This window comes from Peromyscus eremicus, chromosome 19, assembly GCF_949786415.1.
Source record: "Peromyscus eremicus chromosome 19, PerEre_H2_v1, whole genome shotgun sequence".
Lineage (NCBI taxonomy): Eukaryota > Metazoa > Chordata > Mammalia > Rodentia > Cricetidae > Peromyscus > Peromyscus eremicus.
Genome location: NC_081435.1, coordinates 55,198,504 through 55,212,013, shown reverse-complemented (window position 1 = coordinate 55,212,013; position 13,510 = coordinate 55,198,504). Strand labels below are relative to the sequence as shown.

General features: G+C 43.2%; 1 protein-coding gene across 4 annotated transcripts in view; it reads left to right on the top strand.

Annotated features, from left to right (window-relative positions):
- Nucleotides 1–13,510, top strand: part of Spire1 (spire type actin nucleation factor 1) — a 123,401-nt gene that overhangs the window by 98,580 nt on the left and 11,311 nt on the right. For 3 of the 4 annotated variants that reach the window (XM_059246611.1, XM_059246613.1, XM_059246614.1), the window contains exons 9-11: nt 4,990–5,162; nt 9,459–9,549; nt 12,719–12,861. In XM_059246611.1, the coding sequence (XP_059102594.1) occupies nt 4,990–5,162; nt 9,459–9,549; nt 12,719–12,861 (407 nt within the window). The remainder of the gene's footprint in view (nt 1–4,989; nt 5,163–9,458; nt 9,550–12,718; nt 12,862–13,510) is intronic. The other variant, XM_059246612.1, reaches the window with a different exon arrangement.

Sequence of the window (13,510 nt, the reverse complement as noted above, 5' to 3'; positions counted from 1 at the left end):
CTTGAATTCCCAGAGTGCTGTACAGGGTGGGCAAGTGCTAAGCCACCTGGTTACTTCCCTAGCTCTTTTTTTTGTTTGTTTGTTTTTTTTTTTTTTGGTTTTTCGAGACAGGGTTTCTCTGTGTAGCTTTGCGCCTTTCCTGGGACTCACTTGGTAGCCCAGGCTGGCCTCAAACTCACAGAGATCCGCCTGTCTCTGCCTCCCGAGTGCTGGGATTAAAGGCGTGCGCCACCACCGCCCGGCTTTCTTTTTTTTTTTTTTTTTTAAAGTGGTCTCACGTGGCTCAGGTTGATTCACACTTGCTGTATAGCCAAGGATGACCTCTGACCCTCCTGCCTTCACTTCTGAGCCCTGAAATTACAGGGAATACTAGCATGCCTGAGTTTATGTGTGCTGGGCCTTGAACCCAGTGCCTATGCATACTAAACAAGCACTTTCCCAATGGAGTCTCTTTGTTTGAGGCAGGGTTTCTCAGGCTTGCTTTGAGTTTGCTTGTATCCCAAGCAGACCTTGATCACTGAACGTGGCGATTCTCCTGCCTCAGCCTCCCAAGTGCTGGGATTGCAGGCATGCACCACCATACCAGGCTTTGGTTTTTGCCAGTTGTATTAGTTAGGATTCTATAGAGAAACAGAACTGATAGAATGAATTATATACATAATATATATTATATGTAGATAACATACACAAATATCAATTAATAGAGTGTTTTAGCTTACAAGTTGTGGTCCGATTATCCCAACAATGGCTGTCTGCTGTCTCATGTCGGAATGTCCAAGAATCTAAAGTTGTTTGGTCCAAGAGGCTGGATGTCTCAGATGGTCTTCAGTATACCAGTGAGGGAGTGAACTTGCCAGTGAGAGTGAAAGCAAACAGGCACAGAGCAAGCTCTTCCTTCTTCTTCTGTGCCCTCATGTAGGCTGCCACCAGAAGGTGTGGCCTAGTTAAGGTAGATCTTCCCACCCAAAAAGATCAGGATTTAGGGTGGGTCTTCCCGCTTCTAATGACTTAATTAAGAAAAATCCCTCACAGTTGTGCCCAGCTGCTTGGGTTTTGGTTAATTCCAGATGTAGTCAAGTTAACAACCAAGAATAGCCATCACACCAACACTATTTAAATATTTTTAATCTAAATGATATTAACACAATTTAAAAATTGTAATCTACCCTGGATCTGAAGAGATGGCTTAGTGGTTGAGGGGACTAATGGGTCACTCTTCTAGAGGACCTAGGTTCTATTTCCAGCACCTGAATGGCAGCTCACAACCATCTGTAATTTCAGTTCCGGGGGAATCTAACAACCACTTCTGGTCTATACAGGTGCATACCTGATGCACATCCGTACATGTAGGCAAAACTCTCGTACACATAAAATAAAAATAAATATTTTTAAAAAATTAATCTACCTTAAATGACTTCTGAATTTTCTTAAGCAGTAACATGAACAAAAAAAATGCAGGTGTGGGGGCTGGAGAGTGGCTCAGAAGTTAAGAGCACCGACTGCTCTTCCAGAGGTCCTGAGTTCAATTCCCAGCACTCACATGGTGGCTCACAACCATCTGTAATGAGATCTGGTGCCCTTTTCCATATACATAATAAATAAATAAATCTTTAAAAAAAAATGTAGGTGTGATGTAATAGTTGAGGGTTTTTTGTTTTTTTTTAACAGCATAGTAAATGAATATGTAGCCAGTAAAATCTCTTTGCCTTGACAGTGTGAGCCCAGTCTTGGGGGCTGGCTTCATTCTTGTTGCTCACTCTCTTTGTGGGAGGCGAGTTGTCTCCCGAGCTTCTGCTGGAGCACGAGTGGCTGAGGAGGCACATGAATGTGCACAGTTCGTCTTTTCTTTCATATAGTTCTTTATTTTGGTTTTGTGTTTGTGTTTTGTTTGTTTTGTTTTGAAACAGGGTCTTACTGTGTAGCCCTGGCTACCCTAGAACTCATTATGTAGAGCAGGCTGGCCTTGAACTCAGAGAGATTTTCCTGCCTCTGCCTCCTGAGTGCTGGGACTGTAAGTGTACTCTTTAAGATCACATTAAACACTTACTGCCTTTTTTCTTTTTTCCTTTTTTGTTGTTACTAGTTTTTGTTTGGTTGGTTGGTTGGTTTGGAAACAGGCTTTTACTCTCTGGCCAAGGCTAGCCTCCTGCCAGTACTCCTGCCTTAGCCTCTCAGGTGCTGGGATCACAGGAGTGAGCTACCAAGCCTGGCTTCTGTTGTCTTGAATAGAAATTAATCTTCTACCATCTTTTGTCTTCTGGAAAACTTGTAAAATACTTTTCTAAAGTACCTTTCCCTGTATGTTCTTATGAAAGGTTTATTTAATGATTTTTACCTTTATAATTTGTATAAAATCTTGCTACCTTTTCCATTTTCCCCTTTTACTTTATACAACCAATTTGTCTTAGCTACTTAATACCTGAGGTGTTAATAACAAAGTAAATAAATATGTGAACACAGTGTCAGGTTCTCTTCATTAACTCTTTCCCCAGCCAATTCTAATAGTGTGGACCTGTGATCCCAGCATCTGGAAGACAGGCAGGAAGATAGTCTACATATCAAGCCAGGGCTCAAAAAAATTTTTTTATTATAAATTATTAAGCCCTGTCTTCTCCCTTTTCTTCTCTCTCCTCTTTTGTTCCTTCAGTCCTCCCATCTTTTCTAGCCTGTTCAAATCTTCTACAATTTTTGAAGGGCCTGTTCTCTGGCCTTCCTGATCTATAAAAATCATAAAATTATTATTATTCTTTTTCTTTTTTTTTTTTTTTTTTTGGTTTTTCGAGACAGGGTTTCTCTGTGTAGCTTTGCGCCTTTTCTGGTACTTACTTGGTAGCCCAGGCTGGCCTCGAACTCACAGAGATCTGCCTGTCTCTGCCTCCCGAGTGCTGGGATTAAAGGCGTGCGCCACCACCGCCCGGCTTCTTTTCTTTTTTTTTGAGACAGAGTTTCTTTGTGTAGCCTTGGCTGTCCCAGAACTAGCTCTATAGACCAGGCTGGCCTCAAACTCACAGAGATCCACCTGACTCTGCCTCCCGAGTGCTGGGATTAAAGACGTGTGTCACCACTGCCCAGCCATTAAATTATTTTATGTCCTAGTAGATGGCCTGCTACTTGCAATGTATCCCAGGCTATCAAGCTCATAGTAAGCCTTCCTGCCTTAGCTTTGTGTATTACAAACGTTTACCACCACACCTGGCCAGAAATTGTAAATATTAAATAAGAATATATCATTGTAATAGGAAGTGATATATATTGTTCCTTTAAATAATGTCAAGGAAAATGTAAGAATACATTTATAAGGGGGCTAGAGATATAGCTCAGTTGGTAGAATACTAGCCTAGCATGTACAAAGCCCTGGGTAAGATTCCTAGCATCATAAAAACTGAGCATGGGGGTGCACATTTGTAATCCTAGCACAAGAAGTGGAGGCAGGAGGATCAGAAGGTGATCCTTCTCAGCTACATAGTGAGTTCAAGGCCAGCCTGGTATACATTAGATCCTATTTTTTAAAAAAAATTAATAAGAACATACTTAAATACTGAGTGTTTTCTACTTCAAGGATATAGATATCACTTGTTGAGAGGAAAATAACCTCCAATTACAATGCTTTCACCTCCCAAAGTCTTTCTCAGTTTAGTGTCTAGAAGGCCCGTTACCCAACAAAAGCTTCATCGGTGATTCTGTATACAAAGAGCAGGTGATTGCTGTGGTCTGCACATTAAATTATGAACGGATTGCCACATTTTCACTTCTCCAGTTTCATAGTTAGCTATTGTGGGGGACCAGCCCCCATACTTATTTACCCCAGGAACTCTTGAGGAGTGAGGGATAAGAGACTTAGTTAGAAATAGAGTGGAGAAAAAACACGGGATAGACTCGGGTGAGCCTGGATCCTTATCCACTGGCCCATAGCTTTATTCCAAAGGTTTATTTATAACAGTATCACGGGTGGATCAAAAGACCTCCCCCTTGCTAGTTACAGTCAAGTGTAGACCCTTACAAACACCTGGTACCCAGGCCCGTGGTCCAATCAACCTCTTACGCAGTCCTGCTGGGTACAGCCACTAGGAAACCTAGTGGGCTCCAACAAGCTGTTTGAGGTAATCCATGTTAAGTCTTTGTTAGAAATGCTCAAGAAAATCAATTCCGCTTTCATGGGAGGATTCCAGGCTAGAGTACCAAAAAGCAGGCCTTGGGAATCAGCACTGGCCCACACCACTGTCAGTCAAGGGCTTGGGTTACTTAGAAGGAGAGCTGAAACCAGTGTTAGATTGACTAACATAGGCTAACATTGACTGTACTAGGCCCAGTATGTCAGTCACAGTTACTAACCTGCTTAACCCTCATAACCAGCTACATCGGTACGACTCTGCTTTACAGGGGAGGAACTGGAGGTTAGAGAGCTTACCCAGCCAGCTAGCAGTCGAGGTAGACTTTGAGCCCGGTCTCCGTTATGCCAGCTGTATACTGCTGTGTTTTCTCTCGGATGTTGAAGGGCTTTCTCATTCAGATGTGAGCCCTTAATAATGTAAATCTGCTGTGTTGAGGAGATGTGCCCCAGATTCTTTGTGCTTACATAAATGTGTTTACAGGAGTATAGATCTTAGCTTCCCTGATTTTTAGGACAAGACATTTTTAGATCTTACCCTAGGGAGACAGTGTGTGCTGTGTCTTTCCTCTACCCACCACTGGCCCTGTAGCATGAGTACAGCCAGCTTCTGTAAGCCTCAGTTTATTTCACTTACCTAGGATTTCTCCCAACTCTGAGTTCTAAACTACAAATGTGGATATACAGTTATTCATTTTCAATTTTCCTGTAATCTGACAATAGCTTTAACAAATGTTCCATATGCACAGGCATGGCATCACTATACTGAGCCTTTGTGTTTTATTTGTGTGGCATGGAAATGCTGTCACCTGGTTGTGCTTCTAACACAGATTCCCTTTCCTGGCTTAAGAAAAGGTAAGCTTTTGCCTTTCTCTTACTAGATGTCACTACCCCAGAATCTCCACAGACTGTTGGGGAATCATCTGTGGTGAATGGAGGCTTGACATCTCAAACAAAAGAAAATGGGGTGGGTGCTGCCCTGCAAGGCCCTGCACAGCGGAAGAAGCTTCTCAAAGCCCCGACCCTGGCTGAGCTGGACAGCTCTGACTCTGAGGTAAGGATGCCAGGCATGGAGAGGCCCTCTGACCCTGGTCGTCCCCCCTCCCCCCCCCCCACACACACTTCCTTGAGCTCTTTCCTCATCTCTTCATGGTTCAGTCAGTAAGATTGAAGTTAACGTGGCTAGCAGGAAGGATAGTTACTGTTGTTACTACAGACCAGTGTAGTGGATATGCTCAGGAAAGAGCTACTGAAACTGAGATCTGTAGTCTTAGATTCTAAGTAGGAGTAAGAAAGTCAACAACCTTAAAACTCATGTGACTGTCATCTTTGTTTTGAGAAGGAGAAAATAAAGTTGAGACAGTTTCTGTAGGTTCTTCTCCCTCTGCAGCACACACAGACACATGTAGGATGGTTCTTTCTGTAATTGTAATGCCAACAAACTTCAAGAAAAGAGCTGTTTGCCCTGGAGTTTTTGCTTTACTCTGTGCCCTTCAGGGGAGAACGCTCATCTGCTCAGTTTACACACATCCATGCTGCACCTCCTTCATCTGCTGCACTACGGAGTATCAGAATGGCCTGTTGCTGCTTGCTAGGTCTCCACTGCCTGGCCCTAACTTAGACTCTTCCACTCTTCTCTATGGTGCATGGGCGCACCTACATCATTGTCATTGTTGGCTCCATCTTCCCATGTCCATCTGAGTTAAAAATTACTACTTACTTCTTTTATTTTCTGTCTCCACCACCATCCAAAACAATACCAATAATATGGTTTCTCTACTAGAGGTTTTTCCCAACAGGGGTAGGGAGATGGTCTGGTGGGTAAGAGTGTTTGCTGTGCAAGCAGGAGGAACTGAGTTCAAATCCCAGCACCTAAGCAAAAAGTGGGATATGGATGCACCTATGCCTGTAGCCCCAGCACTGTCGGGGTATGGAGACAAAAGGATCACTGGCACTTGCTGACTGTCAACTTGGCTCCAGGTTCAGAGAGAGACCCTGTCTCAAGGGAAGAAGGCATAGAGTGATACCATCAGATAACAGACATCCTTCTCTGGCTTCTTTGAAGACATGTGTACTTGTGCAATCAAGTACAAATGCGCACACACACACACACACACACACACACCTGTTACTGACATCAGTGTCTTACTGTTTCACCTGTTTTTCTTTTTAAGCTTCCCAGATTACAACCAGCACAGATCTTTTATCACCCCTCCTTGAATGCTTTGGAAGGCAGATACTTCATGTTTCCTAAGGATATAGATGTTGGAGAGCTGCCCCCGATCCCCACTGTGAGATGCTTGTGACCCATTATCAGTTAGTGTACTAAGCAAGCACTTAGGTGTCCAGAAGGGAAGTGAATGTTGGTGCCTTTGTCACTAAATGCTGGATAAAGTAACTTTAGTCAGTAATGGGAGAAACCACAGAGTTATGGAACAAAGTAAATGACCTTAGACAAGGGCCTAGAATTAAGCACATTTCTCTTCTTGTGTTCATTTTTAAATTAGTGGGGTGTTTTGGTTTTGGTTTTGGTTTTTTGAGACAGGGTTTCTCTGTGTAACAGCCCTGGCTGTCCTGGAACTCACTTTGTAAACCAGGCTGGCCTCAAACTCACTGAGATCAGCCTGCTTCTACCTCCAAAGTGCTGGGATTAAAGGCATGCGCCACCAGCACTCGGCCTTAAATTGGTGTTTTTAAGTATAGTCACATGTATGTCCACGAGTGCTTTGTGTTCATTTTTAGATAAAAATTTTATGACTTCTAATTACATTAAATCTTTAGTGTTTATAAAGCACAGATATGCAGATGGCTTATTCTAAACCAGCTGTTGTTCACACTGGGGCTTTGTATTATGTTGTCCAAGTTTCTGTTGATGGGGCTGGAGAGATAGAGCAGCAATTAGGAGAGCTTGCTGCATACTCACGAATACTGGCGTTCAGGTCCCAGGGACCACATGACAAGCCAGGTATCCCACATGTGTTTGTGGCTGGGGCTCTAGCTCCTAATGGGGCAGAGAACAGAGACGGGAGGATTTCTGGGCTTGTTGGCTTCCCCAGGTTCAAAAAGAGACTTTGCCTATGTGGGGGACATGCTGAGGGGACATGTCTTGAATCCTCTTATACACACATAAATATTTTTTGTAAAAGCTTCTATTGATGAAACTCAACTTTAATTTAATATTGGTAGATAAATTGTATTCATCTGCCAGGTGATGGTGCACACCTTTAATCCCAGCACTCGGGGACAGAGCCAGGCGGATCTCTGTGAGTTCAAGGCCAGCCTGGTTTACAAAACGAGATCCAGGACAGGCTCTAAAGCTACATGGAGAAACCCTATCTCAGTGGGAAAAAATTGTATTCATCCTAAACATCTCTCTCAACATCAGCTACTTCCAAACTATCTTTTACCTGATTAAAACCAATATATATATGAATATATATGTATGTATATGTGTGTGTGTGTGTGTGTGTGTGTGTGTGTGTGTGTGTGTGTGTGTATATATATATATATATATATATATATATATATATATATATATATATATATATATCTTGTAAAAGCAAGATATTTACACAGGTAATGAACAAAACACCTGGTTAATAGTGAGAAATAGTGAAGACAGTCCTCCACATGGTACCTGCCCTCTGAGTGTGTGGAGAGAACACTGGCCCAAGCATTTTACGTTGTTAACTGTCAGTGTATCCTAACATGCTGAGGAGTGCCCATCCGTCCGTCTGTCCCTGCATCCTCCATTTGGTGAGACGGCCAGTCCTTTTATCCTCTAGCAGAGTGGTCAGCCACCTGATGATGTCAGTCTTCTGGGTCCAGAACTTGGGGCTAGTCCCCAGAAATATGAAGCAAGGAACAAAGTTTCCTAATTTGGGAGATGGTTCTCCCCCTATTCCTCTTTTAATTTCTCATGTCAGGAAACCCCTAGACCAACATTGATTGCTTGACTTGCTCCTCTTTGCTTTCTAATAGTGGCCATAAATGCAAAGCTGTTAGGTGTTTCCGATATCACACAGTAGACTCTATTCACTTTGGTAAATTTTGTTCCCCGAGTCATGTATTCTTCCACTCTTTGTTTCTTTTTCACCAAATTCTTCTTTTTCCTCAGTTTTTTTTTTCCATTCAAAGTTTCCATTGTTGAATGTCTTCACTAAGTATCAAATGCAGAGGCAGACGTGTAATGGCATTAACCTTCCAATTGCTTCTAATTAAATGGGAATTAAAAGCATGCCTGATGTGACACATGTTTGCCAGGCAGAAGTTCAGAGACTGAAGTTCTGGAAGGACTAGAGAAGCCTCAGTACTGGTTATGTGCCTGTAACAGGCAGGCAGGGTCCTTCCCTGTTTCTGTGTGATGGTGGTCTTGCCGGGCCCTGGCATGCGCATGGGGTTCTCACTAGCCAGACTCATCGTGCACACATCTTCCTCATCCCTTCTATGTCTGTCTGTGGTGGCTCTGCTGACTAGCTGAGGCTGTACAGTGAACAAGTAGAAGTCTCAAGAAGGGAGGAGAGGCTCATCTTCTCCCTTCTCCTCCTCTTTTTTCTTCCTCCCTACCCACTTACTTTTCCAGTTTGCCTGAACATTTCCTCCTGTCTTGAGAAGCATACAGATCCCTTGCTTTTAAACACCAAAATATTTTGTTGTTGTTGGTTTTTGTTTGTTTTTTCCAAGACAGGGTTTCTCTGTGTAGCTTTGGAGCCTATCCTGAAACTCGCTTTGTAGACCAGGCTGGTCTCGAACTCACAGAGATCTGCCTGCCTCTGCCTCCCGAGTGCTGGGATTAAAGGTGTGTACCACCACTGCCCAGTCAAAACATATTTTTACATCAGATGCACACAGAAGTATTATGTCCAAGAGCTAGAAATGGAATGGGAACTACAGCTAAGTCCACCCCGCACTAGGACCTCTTTCAGGACCTCATGGAACACTGGGAAGTTCATTTCCATTAGAAGAGCAAGTCTTGGGGCTGAGCCTGGTGGATAAAGCTCTTGTTTCTAGTCTGCTTTCCAGTTGCTGTGGCAAACACCATGCTCCAAAGTAACATGAGTTAGAATGGTTTATCAGCCTATAGATGACAGTCCACCATTAAGGGAATCCAAGGCAGCAGGCGCTTAAGGCAGGCCCTGAAGGCAGGAAGCAGACAGGTCCTGGAGGCATGCTGCTTACTGGCTTGATCTCTCCTCCCTGTCCCATCACTTTCATCCCTAATTTTAGACCCCTTGTAGTTCGCCTGGAGCCTTTGACATTGTCATTTGGTATCTCAAGTTAAAGTGTCTGTCTACTAGGGTGTTATCCAGTAGCTCGGGATCTGAAGAAGTGTACAAATTTGCTGTTTCAGGAGGAAACCCTGCACAAGTCCACCAGCAGCAGCAGTGCGTCTCCCTCCCTCTATGAGGACCCGGTACTGGAGGCCATGTGCACAAGGAAGAGTAAGTGCATACTTTACAGAACACCTGACCCAGAGCAAGGGCCACCGTACTCTGTCATCATTGGGATAGAGAACTAACCCTGTACGTCATGTCAGGAGCAGACAGGCTCGGGTGCCTTCCCAATTAGTAACTGCCTGGACAGTTAATAGATCAGTCAGCAGTGCACGCGCACTTTTTAGATTAATGACCTCCTAGTCTGAATTTAAGCTCAGAAGCACTAAATAACCATATTTGTTCCTTACCTGCCAGGTGTAACATACGTACAGCCATGCCCAATGTATAGGTAGTAAAAACACTTTTATAACTCTTGGGCAGGGGATTCTGAATACAATATCTAAAATTAAGAGATTTCTAAAGGCTTTCAGTAATGCGGAAATCATTAAGGGTTAGAAATTAATTTGTTGAGCCAGGCGGTGGTGGCACATGACTTTAATCCCAGCACTCAGGAGGCAGAGGCAGGGTGGATCTCTGTGAGTTCGAAGCCAGCCTGCTCTGCAGAGTGAGTTCCAGAACACCCAGGGGTGTTACACAGAGAAACCTTCTCTGAGGTGGAAAAGATATTCTTAGGGAATAGAGAGATGGCTCAGTAGTTAAGAGTACTTGCTGCTCTTGCAGTGGACCTAGGTTAGGCAGCTTACAATTATCTATAACTCCGTCTCTTTGGCCCCCTTAGGCACCAGGCACACACACGGTGTACATAGGAACACGCAGGCACAATACTCGCACACATAAAATAGAAACAAATCCTATTTGCTTATTTATTTATTTATTTTGTTTTGTTTTGTTTTTTGTTTTTTTCCTAGACAAGGTTTCTCTGTATAGCCCTGGCTGTCCTGGAACTCACTCTGTAGACCAGGCTAGCCTTAAACTCACAGGGATCCACCTGCCTCTGCCTCCTGAGTACTGGGATTAAAGGCTTGTACCAACACCACCCAACTAAATCTTTTTTTTTTTTTTTAAGATATTCTTAAAATACTGGCTTGAGTTCTCATATTCTTTTGAAACAGGGAGGATCTCTTGTACTGCAGGGTGGCTTTAATTAAACTCTTAATCCTCCTGCCTCTCCTTCCCAAGTTGGAATATGCTGGGATTACATAGCATTTCAGTTGCTTGAACAGATTATTTAAAAACAATAGGGGGCAGGCAAGATGACTCAGGGTAAAAGTACTTGCCATGCAAGCCTGATCACTGAGAGTTCTGTCCTCATGGTGGAAGACAACAACTGACTGTTAAAAGTTGTCAGAGTCCTCTGACTTTGCCATGTGCATTGTTACAGAGTGCACATGTGTAGTCACATCTCAACACACACACACACACACACACACACACACACACACACACACACACAAAGTCAAAGCTGGCTTTGGGGGTTGGCCAGGCCCATTAAACTTCACAGAGGCCCTGGAGCTGGCGCTTTAGCCCAGTTCTAAAGTACTGACTGCCTTAGCATACACAAAGCCCAAGATTTGAACTCCAGCACTGAACAAAACCAGGTATGGTGGTGCTAGCGTGTAACCAACACTCAGGAGGTAGAGCTGATAGGAGCAGAGCAGCAGTTTGGGGGCATCCTCAGCCATGTAGCAGATTTGAGGCCAGCCTGGACTACATGAGATCCTGACTCAAAATAAATAAGTGAATAAATGAATACTACAGAGCCGCCATCCAATTGTGTAATGAATTTCAGTATCATTCTTGACTGGAAATGACGTTTTTCACTTGCCGCTATAGTTTGCCTTCATGGGATAATCTAAGGCCATGGATCCCACTCAACTATGTTGACTCTTACTTTCCTGCCCACTGCATGAAGCAGCCTGTAGAGTAGGAGGAAGTGATAAATAGAACTGTGACAGTGTAACTTACTTCTAATATCCTTATTCCTTCACATAGTGAATCCAGAGCCATTCATAGTAAAGATTATCCTGAACATTGCTAGTCAGTATTGGGGCTACAGTTCAGAGACTAAATGCTTGCTTGCAGGCCCAAGTATGTAAAACTTAGGTTCACTTGAATTTTAATATAGTTTGGGTTTCTTTTGGGCCATACAGAATATATGTATTTCTGTGGGGTTTTTGTTTGTTTGGTTGATGTTGATTGAATTTTAAATGGTCTTTTGATTTTTAAAAAAAAAAAAAAAAAACAGTGCCAGATATTGGGGTAGATGCTAAAAGATCAGAGAGACAAAAGAACAAACCACAGCTACTTCTCACCTCAGCAACTCCATGAATCCTCTGACTGAATGTCTCTGAGTCCTCAGCCAAAAAGGCTTTAGCTGAAAAGCCTTTATTTAGTTCCTGTCTCCTCATGCCTTTCTCCGCCCAGCCATATTACTTCCTTCCTAGTGCTAGGATTAAAGGCGTGTGATTCCCAAGTACAGGGATTAAAGGTGTGTGCCACCACTGCCTAGCATCTGTGTTTAATCTAGTGGCTTGTTCTGTTCTCTGATCTTCAGGCAGATTTTATTAGGGTACACAGTATATCACCACAGGTTGGTTGGTTTTTCAAGACAGAGCTTCTCTATGTAGCTCTGGCTGTGTTGGAACTTGCTCTGTAGACCAGGGTGGCCTCGAACTCAGAAGTCTGCCTGCCTCTCCCTCCCAAGTGCTGGGATTAAAGGTGTGTGCCACCATGCCCAGGTATTTCTGTTTTTTTTTTAAATAGGAACAGAGGTCAGCTGTAAGGTTTATGGAAAGTAAAATGAGGGCATTTGCACATACAGATATTTTTTAGCTTTGGAGCCTTTCCTGTAACTCACTCTGTAGGCCAGGCTGGCCTCAAACTCACAGAGATCCATCTGCCTCTGCCTCCCCAGTGCTGTGATTAAAGACGTGCACCACCACCGCCTGGCTATTTTTTTGTGGGGGGGTGGGACACATACAGATCTTAAGGCTAATCATAATATGTTTAAATGTGAACTTGAATGGATAGTAAAAGCATTGAACTTTTCCCCCATTTTCCTTGCTGTTTCTGTAGGAAGTTTATCTAGAAACAACTTTTGGAACAGTTCTGTCTCTTTCCTCTGAGCTGCTGTCTTAAAATAGCTCTCCACTGAAATAAGTCCTTCGTCTTTGAATACAGTGATGTTGCACAGTGCAAAAGGTTATCTGTTGGAAAATTCAGAATCCAAGATTTTATTTTTTAAGAGAGTTCATTTGTTTGGTTAAATCTTTAGAGCCTCCGAAATTCTTGCCCATCTCGTCAACACCCCAGCCAGAGAGACGGCAACCACCCCAGAGGCGCCATTCCATTGAAAAGGAAACACCCACGAATGTGAGGCAGTTTCTGCCGCCATCCAGGCAGAGCTCACGCTCTCTTGTAAGTACCAAAGAATGAACAGAGATGTCTAGGGAGGAATAGTAAGCTTGTTTTCAAAGTGGAAAGGAGAAAAGCCCACACAGGTTAGCGTGAACTTTAACATCTATGTGCTTAATACCTAAAGAAAGTGAGCTCTGGCTACACTTGACCAGTCTTTGGTTTATTTTGAGTACTCATTTTCAAAAGCTTTGTTGATGAGTTATTATTAAAGAAAGGCTTTTTTTCTCTTAGAGGATATTAATCCACTTAAAGTTGTCAAAAAGTTCTCAGCATAATCTGTCTGAGTAGATTGTTTTATCTGAGCGAAAGAGGATGCGCTGTCCCTTGCTCTTTGGTGTGTCTACAGTGCATGCCAGAGCTGCTGTCTGAACTGTTTAACAGTGGCTAATCGTTCCCTTCAGTGGGGTAGCACACACAGAAAAGTTTATTGATCTAGCAACAGACGCCTGCAGACATCCTTTTGGTTTCCCTCATGAGCTTCCAAAATACAGCAAGATGCAAGGGGTCCGCCAACATTCCACCCACAGTCTAATACAGCAGTTCTGAACTTGTGGGTCGCATATCAGATATTCTGCATGTTAGATATTTACGTTGCGATTCATAACAGTAGCAAAATTACAGATATGAAGTAGCAACAAAATAATTTTAT